Here is a 23075-nt window from a genome sequence, read left to right on the forward strand (position 1 = left end):
CCTCTCTTACGTCAGCAGCTACTCTACCTTTGTAGGAAAGAGCAGCAGCAGCAGCAGCGACAGCGATTAGCTCCAGTGGAAACCCGAGGCCAAAGCTCCTCCCGCGCGACTCAAGAAAGCTGACCCGGAAACTGGGACTGCATCTCCTTCATAATTTCCACCACTGCCGCCCATCACCAACAAGGCTTCGAATCAGTCCACCACGCTGTCGCGCCGCGTCGCAGATACCTCACTCTGCCCAAATTGATCGTTGTTATCGGCGGTTTTTCTTGGCCACCACCACCAAAAGCGAAGTGGGATTTTTATTTTTTTTCGCAACGTTGTCTTATCGAGATCGTGTAAAATCGGCCGGCGCAACGTCACCGTCTGTCTCCCACGGCATCCGAGAGCGCGCAAACGCCTAAACCATCAACAGTTTTCCCAGACCAAGTCCATCCATCCATCATGGCTCGCCTGACCGAATCACCCGCGCCGCCGAACGGCACACAATCCGTCAAGATGTCGCAGGCCACCTTGAGGAATGGTGCCCTTAACTTCCTGTCTTCCCCCGCCAGACCCTCCGGCTCGCAGTCGCCGCACCCGAGCAAGCGCGTCAAGAGCCTCGCCGCCACCGGAACCCCTCGATCCGATGCGTCGCGATCCCACTCTCCACCCTCCCAACGACTGTCCCCGCAAATTCCCGTCAGCCCTTCACCGCGTAAGGCCTTGAGCGACACCGCCGGCGACGACTTGGATGCTGCTGATCGCAGCACTCCCGCCGACACCGTCTCTGCCGCTGCTGCCGAGGAGCCTGCAGACGCCGCCACGCCCCCGGGACTGGTCACAGCCAAGGGCGCAACTCCCGATGTGGAAAGGACCTCGTCTACGCCGGAACCCAACGCACAGCGTCCTGGGACTAGCGTGCTTTCGTCTGTTCGGAAGACGTTCCACTCTGCTGTCAATAACCTCACCGGACAGCGCACCGGCACTACGACCATCACTTCAACATTCGAGCAGACAGTTGTCAGCCGCAAGCGCAGCAGAGAGCCCGAGGCTGATGAGACGCCTGCCCCTGGTGACAAAGAGATCGAGAACAACATTGATGCTGCCAATGGAACCGAAGGCAACGATACTACAATCCAGCTTGGTAATCAGTTCGAGTCAGAGGTTGCGGCAGAGGGAGTCCGCGCCAAGAGCCCCGTGAAAGAGGCCGTTCAAGGTAATAAGAATCCTGTCTTATCTGAAGTACAACATTGACTTAGTACAGTTGCCTCTCCTTCTACAGATGACGCCGAAATCAACGTCGCCACTGCCACTGATAACTCAGATACCGTCGAGGCCGCGGCACCTGCCCAAGATGCCCCCCTGAAACGGCTGATGACGAAGACGTGGAAATGGATGACCCCAAGAACGGCATTTTCGTGCTTGACAAGATTATCGGACATCGCCGTGATCCCAGGGACAAGACACTTTTCCAGATGCACGTCAGCTGGAAGCACGATGAGCCGACCTGGGAACCTGAGCAGAGCATTCAGGAGGACGCCGAGGAGGCGCTGTTTGCCTACTGGGACAGCGTCAAGGGCGGCCGGCTAGGCGCCATGGCTGATAAGAACCTCTGGCACGTGCTGAAGATCGAGAAGCACAAACAGAAGCCCTCCGGCGCTGTTCACTTTCTCGTGTACTGGATTGGATCGCCCGATCGGTCTTGGGAGCCTGAGAGCCAAGTGGAGGTGTATGCCCGCCAACATGTCGAGACTTATTGGAAGTCAAAGGGTGGACGTGACAAGAACATCAAGACTGCTGCTGCGCCGGCCAAGCGAGGTCGCGGCCGCCCTCGCAAAAACACTATTCCGGAGTCGGCGGCGGCTGGAGCTGGAGATGAAGCTGCGGAGGATGTTCCCAAGGAGACCAAGCCCAGGGGCAGACCGGGCCGGAAGCAAAAGCGCGACGAGGCGGCGGCTGAGGCGGAGGCCGAAAAGACAGAAGAGGCGGTTACTGCCGAGGGCACAACTGAGCCGACTACCAAGGAGCCGGTCGAGACTGATGGGGAGCCGCCCAAGAAGCGCGGTCGCGGTCGTCCCCGCAAGAACCCCGTGTCATGAGCTCGCTGTGACGATGGGGCCATTCTGACGGCCATAGTCAGACGTATTGGCTTACTCTGAGATTGGGGTATAGGCAATGATGCCGCGGACTCCCCGAAAAGACGATGCTCTGGTGACTGGAAAGCCGGGATGTGTGATAAGAGGACAGACCGGGGTTGTGTATTATACGCTCTTGTCGCATTTTGCTTGCAGCTTTGGCGTCTTTTCAGGTTCTAAATACTATGACGATTTGCCCTCCCACTTGTTTCCCGCCCACTCCTTCCCAGCGGAAGCTTTGTTCAGGCCGCAAGCAAGCAGGCATTCATGATGCCTGCTTGCGCTTAACCCGATACTCTTAGGCGAGAAGGAAAACTCCATGCTTCAATTGTGACGAGGGCTTTTGTCTCCTTGTGAGCCTAATGAACCTTGTTATTTATTTCAAGACGCTTGCATTGTCAAAGCCGGACTCTTGCGTTCTATAATGTGCGCTGAGCTCCCGCCTTTCATACACCTCGACAAAGGAGACGGTTATGCACAACAGTAAAGCAAGTGCTGGAGCATGTCGACAACTCCACAGAGCCTTGCCCTTAGGTACGTTCCTTGTTTGCCCTTCTGACGGCACAAGAGCATACTGAGAAGGTTCTCAACCATGGTAATATTTGGTCTGGGCCGCTGCACGGTACGGGCACCAGCTTCACCGCCGCTTCACAGCCGCCGCTCGACAAAAGTATTCGCAAGCTCGGCCTCGAACGAGCAATTGTGGCGTAGCCGCGTCCAGCGTCAACCCTCCTTCGTCCGAAGCCAGCTCGGCCACCTTCGTCTTCCGGCCAGGCGGGTCTATTCCATTGGGCAATTGTTTGTTTGCTTGGGGGTGCTTGGTCCGGGCGGGAACTGAAGCATGAGCCCATGGGCGCTGCAGGGAGGATGCCCGTCTGCTGTTGCAGGGCTCCAGTCATGAGATCCCCTTCTCCAGCTGCTTGCAAGCAGTTTGGCATGTCACGATGTTATATGCGCTGCCGCATAGCCGGTTTGCGTGTGTGGGCGTCCCAGGCTAACGGATCCCTCGCCCGTTTCGAAGGGGTAGGTTCCGCGCCGCGCCAAGCCCTACCCGGTCTTGCGTGTCAGCGCTTGCGCGGCGAAGTCCCAGACATCAACCTTTGATGTGTTGTTCTATTTTGGCAGCTGGTTGGTAAGGCGCTACATATTGTAGCCTGGTTTCAAAGGCAAGGCCTAGCAGATTGGAAGGAGGATCTCGGTGCCCCAACACTGGCGACTGACGTGAAAGACGACCTGCAAAAAAAAGTTGCATTCAAGCAACCGCGCACTGAAGCTGAGGGCACATTGCTCCAGCCTCTTGGCTGTCAAACTAGGCGTTTACTCCAGGCTGTGCTTTTGTGCGCTCACTGTTGCACCTTTTTGGTCATGCCGCCGTTCATTGGACGAGAGATAGTGTTCGATGGCACCCCGAATTGCCTGGAGGCCTGCCTGATCCATTGACCGTCGCGCACAGCAGTAATTGACAACTTAACGAGACCATAGGTATATGAGAGCATCTTGGAAAACAAGTAAAATTCAGTTGTTGTAGCGAAAAGCTCGTCGATGAAGTTGATGAGTATTGTGGTGTGGCATGTAAAAACGAGTCCCATGATGTGTACCGTTGCTTGAGGTGGAGTTTAACACTCCATCCTACTTATTTGTGATTGTGTACGCTTCTTCCAGTCCATAAAATGCCTCTTTTCCATTCGAGTTTATCTTTTTGTGAAGTGCACTCCTTGCTGTGTTTGTACAATCGAACTCCCATGCCAGGTGGATGATTTATGCTCAGATAGCCAAGGCAAACAGGAAGTTCTTCTGAGCATATCACGGCGTGACACGTTTCAGTACTTACAGTAAAAATCCAACTGAGCAAGGATTTTCTACGGCTGGCTTGAAGGTGGAGGGGTCTTCATCGTGAATGGCGTAGTTGGCCAGTTGGTTGTTACCACCCCCGCTCGTCGGGGTGCGCATCAACTGCCCGCATTGAACTTTTTCTACTTTATAGACCCGGCTCATTTATTGTCCCGCGCAGAGCCTTGAGGAGCGAGATCGTAGAGAGTTTCCATACCGCCGTCTATGCAGCTGCTACACGCATAAATGTTGCCGGGATTCAACCGCTCCTCTCCATAGTCTCGCCCACCTTTGCTCCAGGAACATAGACATGTAACGTTGCAGGGGGAGAATTGCGCGTAGACCTTTTATACGAGTATATAAACTATGTTCGTGTCGCCTTCAATTCTTCTAAGGGATGTTTCTCAGCTATGACACTCTTGATTTTCTGCCCCCATCCTCGATCAAGCATCGCAGTCTCCGAGATCTGACAGATTAAGAACGTCTTCAAAAGCCGATGGAGGCCGCCGGGCTTGCGGCTACTTGCCAAGCTCTGGCAGTAGCGCTGGGGGGGCTCGTCAAGTTCTTGATGAAGATTCACGATGCGCCGAAGGAATGGGAGCGATATTGTGCATTGTCAGATAACTTCTGCCAGGTAATTATGCCATGGTCTCCGCACGCCTACTCCGAAGCCGTATTAGACTAACTAGCGAGTTATAGCTATCGAGAGCAATAGAGAGTGTTACACACAACATGAACGGCCTCGACAAGATAATCATCGTCCATAACAACCAGAATGTCGGCCTCATCGAGTTTTGCGTAAATAATGTTCGAAACGCACGCGACGATGCAGTTGAGATCTTGAGCAAGTTTGAACAAAAAGGCAGCTCCAAATTTAGCTCTGTAACAAGATTTTTCAGCCGAATGGGCAAGCAGCTTCTGTTTGTTCTTCAAGAGCAGAACATTCAGGGTTACAGTGAGCGTGTAGAGACGGCCATGGCTGGGCTGGGCATCGCCCTCCACGTTGCCTTACTAGCTAAGACACAGGATGCGTGCGTACGGTGGTTTTTTCTGGTTACAGAATGAGACAAGGAAAGATGCTGACTCAAGTGGCTCTTTTTTAGGCACGACGATAACAAGAAAGCAATCAGCGATTTAACGAAGCACTTGGCTGCCAACCTGGATAAGCTGGAGAATAACCACCAAGAAACCCGTAGAAATCAGGAAAACAAGACCATCCACGTCGTTGTTGCGCCAGCCCACCACCGTTATCTTTCTTGGAAAGCAACCCAGCGAAGTCGGAGCAAACACACCAGGCAACCTCGGATCGCTCAGACCTCGACAACCGAAGTCCTAAATCAGCCCGTGGTGGCTTCCGAGTTACCTCAAGTCGGCTTCTCGCCGGGTCCGCAACGAGACCTTAGTGTCGAGTCAAGTGGCTCGTCTGACGGCATGCAACGATTGCCAGAGCATGTACGTGAGAGGAGACTTGAGTCTCTTGCGCATGCATGCCGGACCCCGGACACAGGCTGCGAGCTCCCGCCGCTCGACGAGCAAGCCGATAACATCGAAGTCAGGTGTGAGGATGGCAGTGTAGCTTTCATTACTGCTGAAACGACCCATGACGACACAAATGAAGTCATCGATGCCGAGAAAACACGGGTCAACATGTCGGACCAGCTATCAATCACCCGCACTACCCAGGACGGTAACAGCCCTCACTGTGATGCGGACGACCTTTTGGAATTCTTGGCCAACGATGCACCCGGGAAAGATTATCCCACCTCCGTTGAAAAAGACATGACGAAATAGGTTACGACAACCTCTTACTTCCGCTTCAAGTTTGTGTCGTTGAACAGTGACGGTACAGACAGTGACAGCGCAGACAGTGAAGGATCGGATTCGTCGGTTATCTAATTTCTTTGTGCCGAGAAATTTCTCCTGGAGCAGGATTAATGCTTCTCGAAAGTTGTTGCGCGCAAACCATGTGTCGAGTTCCCATTGTGTGATCACTCCAAGATACAGCAACTGGATGGCGGCATGGCTACCAAGGAGCTTATTGAGTCGAACGAAGGGCAGATCGTACTAGACTTAGACAGTGAAAGGGGAACCTGGCATTGCGCTCAGATGTTTGGCGCACCATGATTAGCAATCGTAATATGGGTCAGTCGAGCTAATTTCCTAAACTTGACAGAGTCATTTCTTCCATATATCTAAAGCTTACACTAGAGCTACTGCTCCCTTTTTGGGATGTTGCCAGGTAAATGTATGTGCCCAAAGCTCTTCGCCACAATTTGATAAATGATGACTATTTGCATTCAAAGAGGAGGGTAGATTTGCACTTGAACTTAGCCCTGTCACGGCAGGATCATATTGCGACAGTGATACTGTTGACACTGCGATTCTCAATAATTTGGCTGATGAGAGGTGGAAGGCTGAGTGTGTATGCCATTGACAACCGCAGAGCCCGAACGCATGCCTCCTATCAGAAGTCTGAAGAGAGCCCACAGGGCCAACGCGCGCAGTCTACGCGAATCCACACATCCGCTTCGCCCCTCCGGCATCCTCTTCGTTGTGACCCTCCGTCTCAAAAAGCCTTGATTTCGCTGCGTCCGGCCAAGATTGTAAAAAAGAAACTGCGGCGGCTCCACCTCTGTCTCCAAGACCACTCCCGGCCCCGCGGCTGTTGCGGGCGCGTGTGTGTTTTCTTGTAAGGGAGAAAGGGGATGGTGTTGGAGACCTGAGGTGGACTGTGCCAGGTCCTATGGGAGAGTGCACCGAAAAGCCTACCAATTTGCCGTATGTACAAGCCTCAAAACTTATAAGTGTGAGACGTGAATTACCGCACGTGATGGTCGCAGGTTCATTGCATGGCCGAGCCAGGGGCTTCAAGTAATTTGGTACCCACGCCTCAGAGTTTGAATCGCACAAGCAGCAAGAGGAAGACTCGATATAAAAAAAGACTGGAAATGAATTACATAAGTGGCAACGCCTTTTCCGAGTGGGCAGCCATGGCCCAGTGAGATATCATCCATAGAACCCATCCCATAAACAAAGCGGTATCATTGAGCAATCGTGTCAAGCAAATCCATAACCCAGCCGCTGCATACCAAACCCTGAACACCATACCCGTTACCCCCTCGTACGTTAGTTGCGGCGGTCCATCACCGTCCCAAGGGCGCATAGTCCTGGGGATTGTAGGAGTACGCCTGATACGCCTGCGGTCCCTTGACCCTGTGTTGCGACGCCTCCATCGCCTTGAGGGGGTTCCCGCGATGCTCCTCCTGCGTCTCGGGGTGCGTGGGCAGCTCGGACGAGAAGCCCTTGTGGTCGAGCGCGGGGCTCGCGAAGCCGCTGCTCCCTTCGGATGACGCCATGCTCGTGGGACGCGAGCTCTGCTGCGAGGGGCTGTGTTGCCCTTGGGACCAGCGCCATGAATTGGGGTCCGGCGACAGCTGGGATTGCTGTGACATTGAGTCGCGGTCGGGATGCAGACCGGGCGACGGCTGCGGCGGTTGCAGGTTGTTTGATTGCTGCTGGTGCTGCTGCTGTGGGTGGTAGAAGTTGCCCGGCAGTTCGGCGATGAAGGACGTCTGCGGTGCGTTCTGGGGCGGTTGCAGGTCCGCCGAATGGCTGTACTGGTGCCCGTAGCTGCCTTGCGACGCGGGTCTGTTCAGCATCGACACTGGTCTGGGGATTTGGTAGGCGTTGGGGGGAGAGTAAGACTCTGGTCTCGGACTACCGTCGGGGCGGTGGTTGGGGAAGGTCGGCGACTGCAGGCCAGACAGCCCCGTGGTGGTGCGGTCGGCGGGATTGATGGTCTTGAGCTTCCCGTTCTCGATCATGGCCTGCAGCACCCCGGCGTCCAGCAGCTCGGCCTTCTTGATGATCCGCGACACCATCTCCTTGCTCGCGGCCTTTTGCTGGGTCTTGACGAAGCTCACCATGGTCACGTTGCAGCGGATCTCAATGTCCTCGCGCAGGTAGAGCCCGTCGGCCGGGACGCCCAGGCCGGACATGCCGATTTCGGGGGGCTGGGGGGGTTCGATGCCAGGTTGGTTGCCGTCGATGCGGTACTTGATGCGGATGTCGATGTTCATGGGCGCATAGGTGTGCGTCTGCAGTCCCCAGGGCATGTCGTGGAAGCAACCGTTGAAGCTGATCTTACCGGAGCCAATCTTGCCGATGCCGGGGATGTACTGGATGCGCTGGCTGATCTCGTACCAGGTCGAGTAGTACTCGTCGGAGGCGGCATCGCGGGGCGCCTTGATAGGCTTGTGGTCGAGCACGAGGGGTTGAGGGTGATGACCTCGGAGTGGGAGTGGAGGATGTCGATGGCGAGCTGGCGGGGGATGAAGCCCGGGATGGGCGTCACGGTCGTGTAGACCTCTTTCTTGCGCAGCATCTCTCCGGGTTTGGGAGCCGCTCTCTCTGCGTCTCGTTACGTTGCAGGGTGTGTGTCTTTGCGTGTTCGTCGGGGTCGAGGTCGCGACGCGATCTTGATGCCGGGGTTGCGGAGCGTCAACGGTAGGTGTTTGGTCGAGATGCCGGCTTGTCAGATGCGAGGGAGGGATGAGGAGGAACAAAAAGGAAAGATGGCAGATCTGACAATGACGAGTGCTGCTGACGGGAGGGCCGCGCGAAGGATGGCGAAGAGAAAGCCATCTGCAGCTTGAGCCAAGCCATGGCAGCAAAGGTCACAGCCCCCCGGGCCAGGACCCTTCCACTCGCTAGCCCCGAGTCCAAGTGGGAGCGTGGGAGCGTGGGAGCCACAAGGGGGGGGGAATTGGAGAAGAAAGGCTTGGGCAAACACCTCGCAAAACCACACAAAACCACACAGCCAACGGCAGAGCACAGGTCGGGATGCAGCTTGTTGCGTGCGCATGGGGGCAACTGGCAAGGACTCCCCAAGGCAAGGCGGCGGTGGAGGGGTGCTTGAGAGGGGCTTTGGGAGGGCGCGCTCGGGACGTCGCGGGCGTCTCACGTCATCTCGCGCGCACGGGTACAGATGATCCGCCCCCGGTTCCACAGCGCACCGGGGAGAGTAATGATCTTTTGCGCAATTGTGGGGGAATACAGGTATGTAGTGTACATCTTTTAGGTGCATCCTGATCTTCGTCCAACCGCTGCTGCTGCCATTGCTTTGGGGGACGCACAATGAAGCCAAAACTTGGTCAGTGTTCAGTCAAGTCACCTTCCCTCCCCCAATGGATTCCCCTCCATATTTCTCGCCTTGGCTGCCTTCAGTGCGTTTTCCAGTGGTCGGAGGCCGCTAAGTCTGGCTAAGCGAAGCCGAAGGATCACTAGAGCTGCGCCAACGAGGCGAAGTGGCCAATCACATCACGCGGGGGTCATCCGTTCCGCATGGAGCCCGTCGCTGACTGATGCTACTTAGATAATCATTCTTCCTTGCGACCGCGCACCTCTGATTCGTGCTCCTTCCCTGAGGGCCCACCTTCCCCCATCAGTCACCCTGGCTGGCTGTCCTTGGATCTACAGAGTAAAGTCCATACACAAACACATTTGACAAGCCAAATCAGGGCCTTCCGAGACACTCCCAAGGGCTGACAATGGCACCTAGGCTCCCCTCCCCCCAGCTACCCCTGGTGTCCGGATTCTTCAGCTCTCTCCGCTCCTGAGGGGGCCGTTACGGCATTTCCTGGCATCACGATGCCTCCTGATCGACCGCGATCTTCAGCTCCTTCAGGAGTCTTGGACGTCCCAGCTCGGGGTCTGAGACGACGGCCATGCCTAGAGACTGCATGGCAAACCCGACCTTCTCCCTGCCGCCTGGGCTGAGGAGAGCTGAGGAGCGCCAGGTTCCACCATCGCCGGATGATTGGCCCGCCGTCTGAGTTTGGGGCCGTTGGAACTCTGGGAGGGCGCTCGGGGGGGGGGGGGGGGGGCAGCGGGCATCCTTTCTTTGTCCGTTCAACAATGGGCTTGTCATGTCATGATTGCTCATTGTCCGGGGCTCTTCCATCTCATCCCGTCTTAAATCGCGGGATCGCCATCACGAGGTTGCCGACATGAAAAACGTTCGTCAACAAACGTTGTTGACGCCAGCCAACCACGGAAATTGTGCATAGTCGCTCAACGTTCAGCATCCCTCACCTACTGCTCTCGAGGAGACCGGGAGACATGCTGTCGGCGATCATGCATCTCCGCCACTCTTCTTTCGCATGAAGGACTGAACCGGGTAATTCCTCATCGACGGACTGTCTGGAATGTAAAGTGAGACTACCATGGGCGACTCTTGTCAGCTGTACGCCGTCGCAACTACCGCTAGCTGGAGGGGGATACTGTCGCTTTTAGGCCGTCATCTTTTACTCCCGCGAGGAAAGATAAGCTTCCGGGTGTCCCAAACGGCAAATGCGAATGCGGCTGCGCTTACCAAGAGAAACCGGCAGCCCTCGTCAATCTTGGCCATCACCGGTTTTGCATTGCTGCCGAAGTCGCATCACGGCGGAGCCCCATTCCGCGGCCTTGTCGTAATCCGTCGACCGGCCAGCCCAATTCGGGCAGCTGCATGCGAAACGCTGAGAATCTCTCGACCCAAGACCATTGAGGCTGATGTTCAGCTTCGTCCACTACGCTTCGTCACTTCGGGATGCCCTCGCAAATCTGTTGTCTCCCGCTGATGGCCTCGGCCAAAGATGCAACCCTTCAGAGTGCCGGCCGCAGAAGCCGCGCCGAACGCCAAGCTCGTCGTTCCTGCCGCTCAATCCCACATGGCTCGCTAGCATGTCTCACACTCCGTTTCTCGACCTTGCGGGGGTGGCTGACATATTACACAAACGCATCGGCATTAAATCTCTTCCTTCATTGAGTGGCTGCAGTACCTTGAAAACGTGATGGCAGCCTGCCTGTGCGAGGAGACGTTGAGATATCTGAATGTAGTGCCGCATACGGATGGGCAAGGACGGCGCGTTATCAAAGTCACTCTACTTACCCATGTTGACCCTTGAGGCCTTTGATATTATCATCCCTCGTTTCTAGGGATTCGATGATGATAGATAGACTTCGACTCATCGTCCCCGCCGCCGCCCTCCTGGAAGCTGCCTGCGCCTTAACCCAGCAATTTGAGAAATCATGACACAAACTCAAACATCGTAGGGCAGAACCGGCGATATGGTTTCCTGGGCTGCGCCGCCTTCAAACGGCCGAATATTGGACGACATTGAGGTCCTTGCTGAGTTGCGGATGAGCTGAGCCTTGAAAACACGTTTTCACCCGTTGCTTCAGCCTCGATATCAGACTCGACTGCCACCAATCTTCTCTTCGAGTTTTGCCAGGTGGTTTCAACCCGCCATCGCCGTGAAGAGAAGCCGGCAAGTTTTACACTCGGCTATGTATTTTGCCGGCGGGCTTATGACTGTCCCAACTGCGCGGGCTCCCAGTCCTTTCGCTTCACAATCTGATCGCATCCGACTCGCAATAACGCGGCCGGCAGCATGCAAACCATCCTTGCACACGTTGGTCAACCAATGGCCTGCTCTTGTCCTCAGTGACAAGCCTTGATATGTTCCCTACCGGAACTCTCGGTTTCTCGGAAACCTCAAATGCCTGCCAAAGGAGACATCAATTAGTCCTGCAGCGCCGCGTCGACCCCCGTTAGCAGTTCGCGCTAGCAATTCAACCTCACTTGCCGATCCCACTTGCCGAAGTCAAGATGTTCTAGCTTTCTTGGCGGCAACGACACCCCTCGAGATTGCAACTGAGACAATCCAATTGGTCCTTTTGATCCAGCGGAGCCTGGGTTGTTATTTGGGCACGTGGAGCATGCGACGAACCAAGTGGGTGTCTTCCCCAGGATTGCGGGGGCGGAAGAGGGCGGAGAATCTGGGGGGAGCCGCCTTCAAGCGGAGGCGGTCGAGATTGGATTCTTCTAACCAGACATACAAGTCTTCTCCAGAGCCGCCATTTGTTTACGCTTGTCTAAATCTCTTGATGCTCAAATTCTGCTTCACAGAGATGCAGGGGAGCTGTGTTGCCGCCGAGGCCGATCTCCCGACACAACCAATGGTCGAGAGCCTCTGCACGATGGTATCTTTGATACAACTCAGTCCACATTTGGAGGAGAAGAGGCCCCAATCTTCTCGGGGAACAATGCATGCAGTACAACCTTGGTGATGCCGTATTGTTACCCCGCAGGAAATCCCACTTGGAAGGATACCCAAACAAGGAGGGTGCGGCAACGCCAAAGCTGCAGCAAGGTCCCCAAAGGATTGTTGCCCCGGTAGGGTTGGAGTGCTGCAGCAGAGCAAGGGTCATGAATTCGGCATTTCGTCTGGGGTCGTGATTGGAACGTCCGGCGGAGCGTTTTGGATTTAAATACAGGGCTGTCACCGCCGTGGAATGGAGGAGCCTGGATCAAGCCGTTCTCTGAGTACCTGGGACCGACTTCGACGACACATCCGCGGCCTGTAGAGACGGATGCCAGCCTTTTCTTTGACCCTTCGCCGCGGTGACTTGTAAGATTTTGCTTTTTGGAAGTCAAAGACTCGCCACCCGAATCTCTGGACTTCGAACATGTCTTTTACCGAGAAAGAGGTGCCGAAGGGCGCCCATGTTGAGGGTGCGACTGAGGATCGAGTGTCCATCAGTGCTGCTCCCATCGGGGATGGAATCCACACCGCAGCCGGGAAGGGCCAAGTCGCAACAGACAAGTAAGACACTCACTCTCCTGCTCTGAATCGCTTATTGGTCCTGTCGTACTGACTTGCCAACGCCAGGTACGGCCACCCTCTTGTCGAATTCGACCCCGTAGCGGTCCGCAAGCTTCGCTGGAAGCTCGATCTGTACACGATTCCCACCGTCGCGTTGCTGTATCTCTTTTGCTTCATCGATCGTGCGAATATTGGTAAGCTAAGCTCTTACTGTTCACCCACACCTACACACTTTCTTCTAACATGCCTATGTCTCCAAGGAAACGCTAGAATCGCTGGCCTCGACAAGGACCTCGACCTCAAGGGCTACGACTACAACATTGTCCTCTCCGTCTTCTACGTCTCCTACATCATCTTCGAGATCCCCGCCACTGTTGCCTGCAAGTGGATGGGCCCCGGATGGTTCCTGCCTCTCACGTCGCTCTTGTTCGGCATTGTCTCCATCATGACGGCCCTCGTCCACAACCGCGCCGCCATCTGCGGCGTGCGCTTCCTGCTCGGCATCTTCGAGGCAGGCATGCTCCCGGGCATCGCCTACTACCTCTCAAGATGGTACCAGCGCGCCGAACTGACCTTTCGTCTATCGCTGTACATGGTCATGGCCCCCCTGGCCGGCGCCTTTGGCGGTCTTTTGGCTTCAGCCATCCTCACCCTCGACTCGTTCGGGAGTCTCCACCGCTGGCGGATGATCTTCGCCATCGAGGGCATCGTCACCATCATCCTGTCCATCATCGCCTTCTTCACCCTCACCGACCGCCCCGAGACCGCGCGGTGGTTGACCCAGGAGGAGAAGGACCTCTGCATCGCTCGCGTCAAGTCTGAGCGCGTGGGTGCCACGGAGGTCATCGACAAGATTGACAAGACCAAGCTGAAGCGCGGCATGTTCAACCCCGTCACCCTCGAGATCGCCATCATCTTCCTTTTCAACAATATCACGGTGCAGGGCCTGGCCTTCTTCCTCCCGACCATTGTCGCCAGCATCTACCCCACCTTCTCGACCGTCCAGAAGCAGCTGTACAGCGTGCCTCCCTATGCGGTCGGAGCGTTCTTTACCATCGCGTTCCCTGGCCTGAGTTGGTACCTTGATAGACGCCAGGTGCTCATCGCCCTGAGCGCGCCGATGGTCATGTGTGGATACATCATGTTCCTTGCGTCCAAGGTGGCCAAGGTCCGCTACGGAGCGACCTTCCTCATCGCCAGTTCCGCCATGGTGCTGGGTCCCATGTCCAACGCCCACATCAGTGCCAACGTCGTCAGCGACACGGCGCGCAGCAGTGCCATTGGTATGAATGTAAGTTTGCTCCCCCCCCCGGCTGCACTCTACGGTGGCACAACGCTAACGTCCCTCACCAGGTCATGTTTGGTAATGTCGGCGGTCTCATCTCTACTTGGAGCTTCCTCAGCTGGGATGCGCCAGACTACCACATCGGCAACGGCCTCAATTTAGCTGCCTCAAGCATGATCCTGATTGTGGCCACCTGCGCGTGGCTCTGGATGAAGTGGGACAACAAGCGCCGCGACGACCGCAGCATCGAGGAGGAGCTGGCGGGCATGTCGGAGCAGGAGATTCGGGACTTGGACTGGAAGCACCCTGCTTTCCGCTGGAGAACCTGAGGGGAGAGATTATGTATACCGCGTCAAATCTGCGGCTGCTATGACCGGCGGCTTATTGGAGGTTGTTATGTAGTCAACCCTAATACCATTCTTATGTGCAAGTCTTGAAACCGCTTTGCCTGTTGTGGTAAGCGACTGAGGCCAACACTATAATGAGGCTAGGCGCTCCCGCATCCCGTGCCTAGTGAGACTAGTTTCACATGTCGTCGATACGAGGTACCTGAAAGTTCATCCAATGGTCCGATCCAAACTAGCCTGCAGGGACTGAAGTTTAGGCCTAGCGCATATCGTAATCAATGACACCGGATTCCCAGGCTAAGACTTACGGTGAACGCTGGACCATGCGTGGGTCGCATTTTGAGACGTAAGCCGAAGATCACTTGCGGCCCTTGACTAACGTCTCGCGTCCACAATTCGTCCTTGATGAGTACGCCAGCAAGCTATGGTAGAGGAAGCGCACGCACAGTTGTTTCTGTTGAGTAGGGGCCAAAGACATCGCACGGTCGGTTATGGTGACGTTAAGACCTAGACTAGTGAGCATGTCACTTCTCAAGCACATCTATCGTGTAGGGGCTGGAATGCATCCATTGGGCAGATGGCTTCGGATGCCTTGAGCCACAGGCTATATTGAGGATTTGACGCGATTGAAGAGAGTTTCAGACCACGTCAACCTAGCTATCAACATTCTGTTGCTGTGGGAAGCTCCCTCCGACTCTTCCGGCAAGGAGATCACAGGATATCATGATGGTATAGGAGTACCAAAGTGTTAAACAGACAAGAAGCCATAGAGCAAAGACGGTGGCTCCGACGCCTCGTTTCCGTTACAGCTCCTCACTCAACATCCGCAGGTCCCCTGTATCCGTTGTGAAGGGTGTCTTAGACCCAAAGTTATCCACCTTCCCAAGCAGGACCTCCAACGCTCTGAAAGAGATGGAGGGCGCGTCGCGTCCGATGAAGTGGCCGGACATTGGCGTCTCAAAGTAGGTGAGACCACGCTCAGAATGCCAGACTCCCAGCTCGCCGGCACCAGCGAGTGTACCCAGGTCTGCATTGCTGTGGTATGGGATATGCAGCGCTGTTTCTGGTCTGATTTGGAAACCATGTGTCCCTCCCCAAGTCATATTCTGGATAGCCAGCATTGTCCCGGTGGACTGCAAGATCAGGTCTCTAAGGCCGTGTCCGATGATGACGTTACCGGTATTTTCAATGATTCTGGGGATCACAGGCAAACTCCCTGGACCAGGGTTTTGTGATTTATCAATGCCGTCGACGAATACTGGTTCCTTGCTGCAAAACCGCCATTCTCTACCTGGAGGCGCGTTGATGGCCGCCTTGACATCAGACCGGTTGAAGTACAGAGGTGCTTGTGCTGGGTAATATCCAAAGTTCTCGCTGAAGCCAATGGGATCGAAGGGTAACGGGCAGGTCCTGAGGACGTTGAAGATACTGAAACACGGGTTCGCATCTCGCTCAGCCGCCATAACAGTTGCCAGAGAATCGCACTCTGGGACGTAATCGCCGTACCTGAAAGCCCCGGGGATTTTGACAGGCTGGAAACCGGACGGGGGAAAGGTGAGGTACTTGTCGATATACTCTGTATAGCCGCACCGGTCTTCGATCTCCTTGACAGCCTTCCGAGTAGTCTCGTTCAAGTTGAACGCCGGACCCCAGTAGTCGAGGACCCTTGACACCCCAAAGTCCTGGCCGAGCACGCTCTGCGATAATGAGGGATCAAATACCATCATGCCTTTGAGGTTATAGTACTCCGTGTCTTTGGCGTCTAGCATAGCGTTGGAGACATATGGCGTGAACAGCCCGCTGTAGGACGAGCCTGCAACGTACACTTTGTAACCCTGCACGTCAAAGGTGTCGACGAACTGTTTCCAGAAGCCTATGAACTGGCGCGCAACGTCGCGTTCATCGGTAGCCGTCACTGGGCCTTGGGAAAAGCCTGTGCCCACGGGCTGGTCAACCCAGACGACATTGGCGAGGCGGTGCCAACTCCACGGGTTGCGAACGGGGGCGTAGGTACCGGGCTTCCATGAAATGGGACCGTTTTCTTGTAAGAGTTCACCAATGGAAGAGCATCCGGGCTGTTGAATGGTTAGGTTCCTTCTTGCTGGGTAGTATGTCTGGAAGCCTTACACCGCCTGTCAGCCAGATAACAATCTCCTTGTCGTCCGAAGGCGTCTCTTTAGGGAAGAACCAGAAATAAAGCTCCTGGGTTTCGTTGCCGCTCGTGGAAGAATTGATTGGGAGTAGCCCCGCATAAGATTCGCTAGCGTCGAAGGCCACATTCGGGATGTTCGTGCCATTGACCGCGAATCCTTCTCAAGTCAAATTGCTTTACGGTTGTTGGGCAGCAGAAGAGAAACTCACTTGACGTTTTGTCGTTTAAAAATGCGTGCTTTCCATTTCGCGACTGAGCCACGTGGGCAGATGCTGCCACGAAGCTGTTGCTCTCAGAATCATAGTCCCAATGAAGGCTTTGTTGGCCTTGCTGATTGAAGATCGCCGAGACAGCTGTAGTCCATGCCAATGACAATGCAAGTTTCTTCATAATGACCCAGTCATGCGTGAATCACTGCACTTTAACCTTCGAGAAATTGATGTTTGAATTGACGACAGCAACTGTGGTTGCCTTGAGCCCTTGTACTGGGCAATTTAATGAGACATTTGTAAGCTAGGTATGCACCATAGCATTACACGCGTCGTCCACGTCGCCAGTGACCTCCGCCAGGCGGCAGGATCCTTCGCTAACCTCAAAGAAGAAAGAGGCCTGCGGAATAGGGCCGTTGGACAGGGAGCGAGTGCGCGTACCATAGTAATACGTAGTTGGGCGGGGACAAGACGCGTCGAAAAACAATCCCTGTCTTATTTATGGTGGCCCAAAGTGAGCGGTTCAGACATTGGTCACAATGTTGGAATGCCAAGACAATCCGTTGCCATCGTTCAGTTGAGACAAATGCTTGGCAAAGAGCCGACGACACAGGTAATCAACAGCTCCCAAACTGACCACGATGCTGTGATCCTACACACAAGAAGCCATGTAGATAATCAAAGCAGCTTCACCGCGCTTCCTATCCTCGCAGTTGAATTTGGGTTCGACAGAAACGCCCGGCTGACCGGCATTGAAGTTGCAATGTCTTGCCTCTTTCTCTAATTATTTATCCATAACAAAATATAAACTTCGCCAGGCAGACCCAGAAGCTGGGGCCAGACCCGCGAACCTTGATATTGGAGAATATGTGGAGATACCCGAGCTCCGAAGCCCGGATCCCTCGCGAGAAAGACAATGGACCCGAGGTCTATACTTTGTGAGAGATTGGCTTGCGTCCGGAACATTTCCCTTGTCCCGAATATGTGCGATAACTTTCTTTCTGATGTCTATCCCATCCTTCTTTCCCGCGTTCCATGAGGCTCAATTGATTTCGCATTGACAGTTCCAGGGATCGGAAAGTTAGTCAATCTTCCGTCGGCAAGTATGTTATTTCGTCTTTGAAGACTAATCAATGTGCCTCATTTGGCAGTTCATCCGCCAGCCTCCAAACTCCATCCGGAGATAAGCGTACAAGATCGACAACGGTATCGTCGATCTTGTTTATTTTGCAAGAACGTCTAACATCATTTTGAGGGCAGACTTTCCACAAGTGACTCTAAGCTAATGCAGGGACAACGCCCTACAGCCAGGATTTGGGGTTACCCTGACCCCGAATATGTGGCTCGCTCGGCGACATCACTGCTGTTCTCGGCGCAGGTATCCGGATCTATCAGTAAAGCCCCGCAGGTCTCCGAAAACGAAGTAGCGGGTTACTTCAGACTCGAGACGCCCCTTGAATATTAACTTTCCTCCTCATGCATTCTTCAGACGAGAGGCTGGAAAGTGGCCTGTTGCCCACCACCATCTCATCCCTGGGCAAGCTGTCCCTGGCGTTTAATCCCCACAAGCTTGAGCTTATGGACGGACTCGCCGCCTCGTTTTTCTCACGCTCTCTCCGACAGGCAATGTTGCCGCGTTAGTTGTTGGAGAATTGTTGCTGGATTTGCCATGTTGACATTGTTCTCCCATCTTTCCACGGACGTAGGTTTAGTCTTATAAATCTCATTTCAACTAGAAGTGTCTGATACTCCTCGGCTCTACTGATACCGCCGGCGCCTTCTTGAGGGCACAGGTGCAGTCGAGTCAAGACGGCATGTACTAAGGATTCATGTTGTGGCAAAGGCCTCTCGACACCACACGCGCTTGTCAGCCCAACCTGTCTCATTCCCGTTTCCATGGTTCAACTGGCATTACAACACATGACTTCGGACTCGCCCTTCGGCCAAAGTGCGCCCAGAAGACCGTTCACCCATCAGATCGGGTAGGTAGACACAATGGAGACGGGTGTCAAGTTTCAGCAATGTTGGGAAATCCGAAGCGCGGCCCTTCTCTCTTACCAATACTCTTACCAATACATTGATGGTTGTGGCATATCTCCTGGTAAGGAGGGCTGCAAAACGCCGAGTCCCTTCAGCGGTAAAACATCAATAATCAGACCGAGCACCCCAGGACCACGTCGCGCTGGTTAGTAACGGGAAATAGTTTAAGAATGCACCTTGCGGATCTGTTCACCGTCAGTGTCAGTATGGCCTTTAGCGTAGTAAAAGCAGAGTGCCGAGTAGCGGGGGGAAATTAAGTAATAGAACAAACATTAAGAAAGTTTGTCGATAACTGAGGAAACATTCCTCAAGATGTGCTGCCGAAACTGAACCGACATTCCGGCCCGGGCATAAAATGAAAGAAGTAGCAACAAAAACCAAGGCTGGCGTGATTAGCCCTGAACCATGTCTCTCCAGGAAACCACCAGAGAAGAAAAGCGTTGCGAAACGGTTGCAACACCGACCTGCGGCTTCTGAAGACATGTGTCTGAACTGCCATCCGTTCCTTTCGGGAAAGATGGGGTCACCGTCGCCTGCATTTCGAATGGTATAGGTACCCAATAGCGGGAGAAGAATAAAAAAAGGTTGGTCCGTAAAGGCCGCAGCAACATCTTAAGATTTCGGGAGCATGGCTGTTTTAGAATAGGACATCGTTACCAGGCAAGAGAAACGACTTTCAGACGAGTCATGGGTCCACTCATGTTGCTTGTCGGCAGGATGGACCATGTGGTTCTGACTGCCTGAAAACCCTCGGGGTAGCGAATGATGGAGAAAGCCAGGCCAAAAGACACCGGTTCCAATCAAAGTTCGAGGCCCGAGACGTAAGGTTGTGGCGCCTGGTTGTAGCCGGCCGCGGCGCTTCCAAACAAACCACAGCCCCTCAACATGTTCGGACACTTCCTGCCCTGCGGAAACGGGCGCCGACACACAGCCAGGGGAAATGAAAGGAAACGAATCTGCACTGACAGGAAATTCAGCAATGTGATTCGTAGGCTTTGTAGGTACTCTGATACCCTGCACCTCAATGCATTGTCTGTGCGAGTGGACTATCAGGGAAATCCTGCTTTCGTCCCAACCTAAACAAGGTTCGAAACAAGCAGCACCTCGATTCGGCGACCACACCAAAACACTCTAGAAAGTCTATCATCCGGAAGTTTCAATCTCCTTAGATGGCTCGCCATGGCGCCCTCCGACTGCCTACGGCGACTTCATCTCATGATTCTGCTTCGCGAAGCTGGACCGGGCTCGGCAGATGTGCACCTCACCGTTTAGACTTATAAGAATAGGCGCACATCCGAATGCTTTGCTTCTTGGTTCTGTACTGAATCTGGATTCGGACTGCAGGCAACGTCGTCAACAACAGCAGCAACGGTCTTTACTTGCCAAGGACAGGCTCAACTTGCAATAATTTCAACTACATTCAATCTTTATCAATAATCGTAAAATTTCGACTATCCGCAAACTCCAAAATGAAGGCCTACGCTGTTGTTCTCTCCCTCGCGACCTTGGCGGTTGCTCAGATGAATGGAGGCGGCGCCCAGCCGGTCCCTCCTCCTGCCCCGGCGGCCGGAGATACCCCCGCCTGCGCTGAGGCCAAAATTCTCGCCGGAGGCATTGCCCTCAACATCCAGGTTCAGCAGCAGGAGGTGAACGGCCTGAATGCTGTCATGCAGGCTCTCTCGGCCAACCCGATCAACCCCCAGCAGTTCCAGACCGCCAAGTCGAACCTCTTGTCATTCGTCAGCGACGGCATCCAAATCCGCCAAGCGAACCAGCTGATTGCCCCTACCGGAAACGGTGCGACGGCAGGACTGGCTGTGGTATGTCAAACTTGGAAAGCACCGTAATATGGAGCCGTCTGACCAAAACATAGGTTGCCAATGCTCAGCTTTCTGAGCTCGAGAAAGTCGCCGGCCTCACCGGAAACCCCCAGCAAGACAACCCTGTTACCCAGTCACTCATGATGGACTTTACCGGCGGCATTAAGAAAAACATGGAAAACCAGCAAGCTGTAAGCATCTCTACCTTGAGCGTATCTGAACGCCGCCAGCTGACGTTCCATAGGCTGTTGTTGGCTGCTAAAGAACATAAGTAATACTTGAAGTGGTCATGATAATGGAAAGCGACGGTGCACGGAACAGGGTTGGGCAACGGCGTTCATGGGTTATGTCTCACTTCATAAGACATCAAAGCAAGTGACTGGGTGGTTGAGACTTTGGGCGAAGTTGATCCTCGACAAGGCCTCGACCGAGATGGAGGGTGCTATGCAGGTTGCTTGAATTCTACTCATTCGACCAATTCGTCGTTCCACATCCTTCATCTAGACCTAGCCCTGTGCCAGTTGATTAGAATAAATCAATCCAGCTTCGGAAAATTGATGATTTGGTTTCAGTTTCTTGCTTTTCAAGTGATAATTTGCTTTTTGGGCTCTAATAGCAGATTCTCGTTCTTAATCCAAGGTAGCAGAGACGATAGTATTGCAAATCATGCGGACTATTTACTTCTGGTTCCATTAGTTTGATCACTCCAGATTCCACAATTGGTAGTGTCGCCTAACTGTATCAACCAAACCCCTTACGACACACAAAATGCTAGACCGGAATTCAAGAGCTCAGCGGCTAGATTCCTACGACGAACACTTGTTGTCATAACAAATTGTCACTGACTCTGTTCGTACAATTTTCCCTGATTCTATATGACTGCATTGGTCATTGCTTGACGTGGTCATCTGCGTAGATACTGCGTGGTTTGGCGATAAGATATTCTCTTGGCTCTCGTCGTCAGCGATGGTAAAACCAAGATACCCGGGGGTGTTAGTCAGCGCCGCGCAGAGCTAAACACCCCCTCCTCACGGAGGGGGCGAAAAAAGGGGGGTTGTAGCAGGAAAAGGGGGGTTGCAGCCTGTCCCTACTTTGTCTTGACTTTTGTTATATTCTCACTAAAACAATCAATTATTTAGACATTTCATTGACAGATATTAATACTATTTAAACTAACTATCCTTATTTAATACAGTCAATATGCCCTGCTAATATAACAAGAATATGACTATTGCCAAAAAGGCCGCCAAAGTGGTATTTGCTGCCCAGCAACGGGCTGGCCACTTTGATCGGGCTGGCAAGTAGATATCTGCTATATCTATCCGCGAGGTTGCCCGGCAGTATGGCGTATCTGATACGTCTATTCACCGGCATCTCTGGGCCCTTTGGGCTAGCCATAACCTCCGGGCAAGCCCACCGGCTGCCCTTGGCCAGCCCTGGGCGTTAATGGACGCCGAAGACGCGGCTCTTGTGGCCTTCGTTATATGGCTTGCTGAAGCTAGCTTCCTGGCCTTGCTGATACAGGTTAAGGAAATAGCTAATTACCTCTATGACCTCTAGGGTATCTGCCCCGTCTTAGAGCACTTTGTCTGTACTTGGCTTGCCGACTACCTAGAGCTTTAAAAGAAGTCTGCTATTAAGCCGGTTAAGCTATACTAAAAGAGAGCAGAGCTAGATCTGGCCTTAATAGAGGACTTTTTTGCTTGGTACTAGGTAATTGTATAAGAGTATAATCTTAGCTTTTCTGATATTTAGAACGCTAATAAGTCTAGGTACTAGATTAGTTGCCTTAGTAGCTAGATATATATAATACTGTTTTAGTGGCTATTAAAATATAATTGTTTACTAAAGGTTATTAATCTTATAAATTAAGAGTTATATATACTTATTAAATATAGTAATACTATTAATAATAATATATTAAAATATTTAATTTTTAAAATATAGCTAATTATTACTTAAATAAATTATTAAGTTTAAAAAGGTATTTATTTTATATATTTATTAATTAGCTTTTTAAACTAAGAGGTTATAATAAACTATATATAATATTTTAATATTAAGTTATATATAAAGTTAATAAAGTATTATTATATAAGCTATTTATTTAAAGATTATTTTAATATTAATATATATAGCTATTATAACTATAATTTATATTTACTTAATAAAAAGCTAAATAAAGTATATTAATAATATTATAACTATTAAAATATTATTAAAAAGTTAAAATAGTTATATTATTTACTTTTATTAAATAAATTTATTAGTTATATTAGTATAAAGCTTATAAAGTATTATATTAACTTTAATATTATTTTAGGTTTTTTTTTACTTTATATAATATACTTTTTTTAGTTAATAGATATTAAAGTTTTCTAGTTATTTAAAAGTATTTAGTAAAAGGTGCTTTATAATTATATATAAGATAATAACCTTATATTTATAAAAAGTAATTTTATTATTATTTTTATTAATATAACTAATATTACCTTTATAGCTATAAATATTATAAAAGGGTTTAAAAAATTAGGTATTTAGCCTATTAAAGATAATATTATATTAGCCTAGTTAATAAAAAAGATATAGTAAAGTAAAGCTAATATATTATCTTATTTTATATATTT

The 23075-nt window shown here is 52.3% G+C and overlaps 8 protein-coding genes across 8 annotated transcripts; 5 read left to right on the plus strand and 3 right to left on the minus strand.

The window, feature by feature from the left end:
* Positions 1-444: 444 nt before the first annotated feature.
* On the plus strand, positions 445-1236 carry ColSpa_07921 (uncharacterized protein; the record flags this gene model as incomplete). Its single annotated transcript, XM_049274133.1, has 1 exon — positions 445-1236. The coding sequence occupies one exon, from the start codon at positions 445-447 to the stop codon at positions 1234-1236; it is 792 nt and encodes a 263-aa protein (XP_049130090.1).
* Positions 1237-1373: 137 nt separating this feature from the next.
* Positions 1374-2081, plus strand: ColSpa_07922 (uncharacterized protein; the record flags this gene model as incomplete). The annotated part of the gene is made up of 1 exon (XM_049274134.1): positions 1374-2081. One exon carries the CDS (start codon positions 1374-1376, stop codon positions 2079-2081), a length of 708 nt encoding a protein of 235 aa, XP_049130091.1.
* A 2598-nt stretch (positions 2082-4679) lies between these two features.
* On the plus strand, positions 4680-5738 carry ColSpa_07923 (uncharacterized protein; the record flags this gene model as incomplete). Its single annotated transcript, XM_049274135.1, has 2 exons — positions 4680-4978; positions 5051-5738. 2 exons carry the CDS (start codon positions 4680-4682, stop codon positions 5736-5738), a joined length of 987 nt encoding a protein of 328 aa, XP_049130092.1.
* A 1352-nt stretch (positions 5739-7090) lies between these two features.
* Positions 7091-8331, minus strand: ColSpa_07924 (uncharacterized protein; the record flags this gene model as incomplete). The annotated part of the gene is made up of 2 exons (XM_049274136.1): positions 7091-8200; positions 8236-8331. The coding sequence occupies 2 exons, from the start codon at positions 8329-8331 to the stop codon at positions 7091-7093; spliced, it is 1206 nt and encodes a 401-aa protein (XP_049130093.1).
* Positions 8332-9591: 1260 nt separating this feature from the next.
* ColSpa_07925 (uncharacterized protein) lies at positions 9592-10069 on the minus strand (the record flags this gene model as incomplete). Its single annotated transcript, XM_049274137.1, has 2 exons — positions 9592-9800; positions 10045-10069. 2 exons carry the CDS (start codon positions 10067-10069, stop codon positions 9592-9594), a joined length of 234 nt encoding a protein of 77 aa, XP_049130094.1.
* Positions 10070-12458: 2389 nt separating this feature from the next.
* Positions 12459-14209, plus strand: ColSpa_07926 (MFS transporter prlL; the record flags this gene model as incomplete). Its single annotated transcript, XM_049274138.1, has 4 exons — positions 12459-12595; positions 12662-12789; positions 12856-13886; positions 13949-14209. 4 exons carry the CDS (start codon positions 12459-12461, stop codon positions 14207-14209), a joined length of 1557 nt encoding a protein of 518 aa, XP_049130095.1.
* An 821-nt stretch (positions 14210-15030) lies between these two features.
* ColSpa_07927 (putative serine esterase) lies at positions 15031-16769 on the minus strand (the record flags this gene model as incomplete). The annotated part of the gene is made up of 3 exons (XM_049274139.1): positions 15031-16302; positions 16355-16536; positions 16589-16769. The coding sequence occupies 3 exons, from the start codon at positions 16767-16769 to the stop codon at positions 15031-15033; spliced, it is 1635 nt and encodes a 544-aa protein (XP_049130096.1).
* A 3328-nt stretch (positions 16770-20097) lies between these two features.
* On the plus strand, positions 20098-20723 carry ColSpa_07928 (uncharacterized protein; the record flags this gene model as incomplete). The annotated part of the gene is made up of 2 exons (XM_049274140.1): positions 20098-20448; positions 20502-20723. The coding sequence occupies 2 exons, from the start codon at positions 20098-20100 to the stop codon at positions 20721-20723; spliced, it is 573 nt and encodes a 190-aa protein (XP_049130097.1).
* Positions 20724-23075: the final 2352 nt, after the last annotated feature.

Source organism: Colletotrichum spaethianum (assembly GCF_022836535.1).
Source record: "Colletotrichum spaethianum MAFF 239500 DNA, contig20, whole genome shotgun sequence".
Lineage (NCBI taxonomy): Eukaryota > Fungi > Ascomycota > Sordariomycetes > Glomerellales > Glomerellaceae > Colletotrichum > Colletotrichum spaethianum.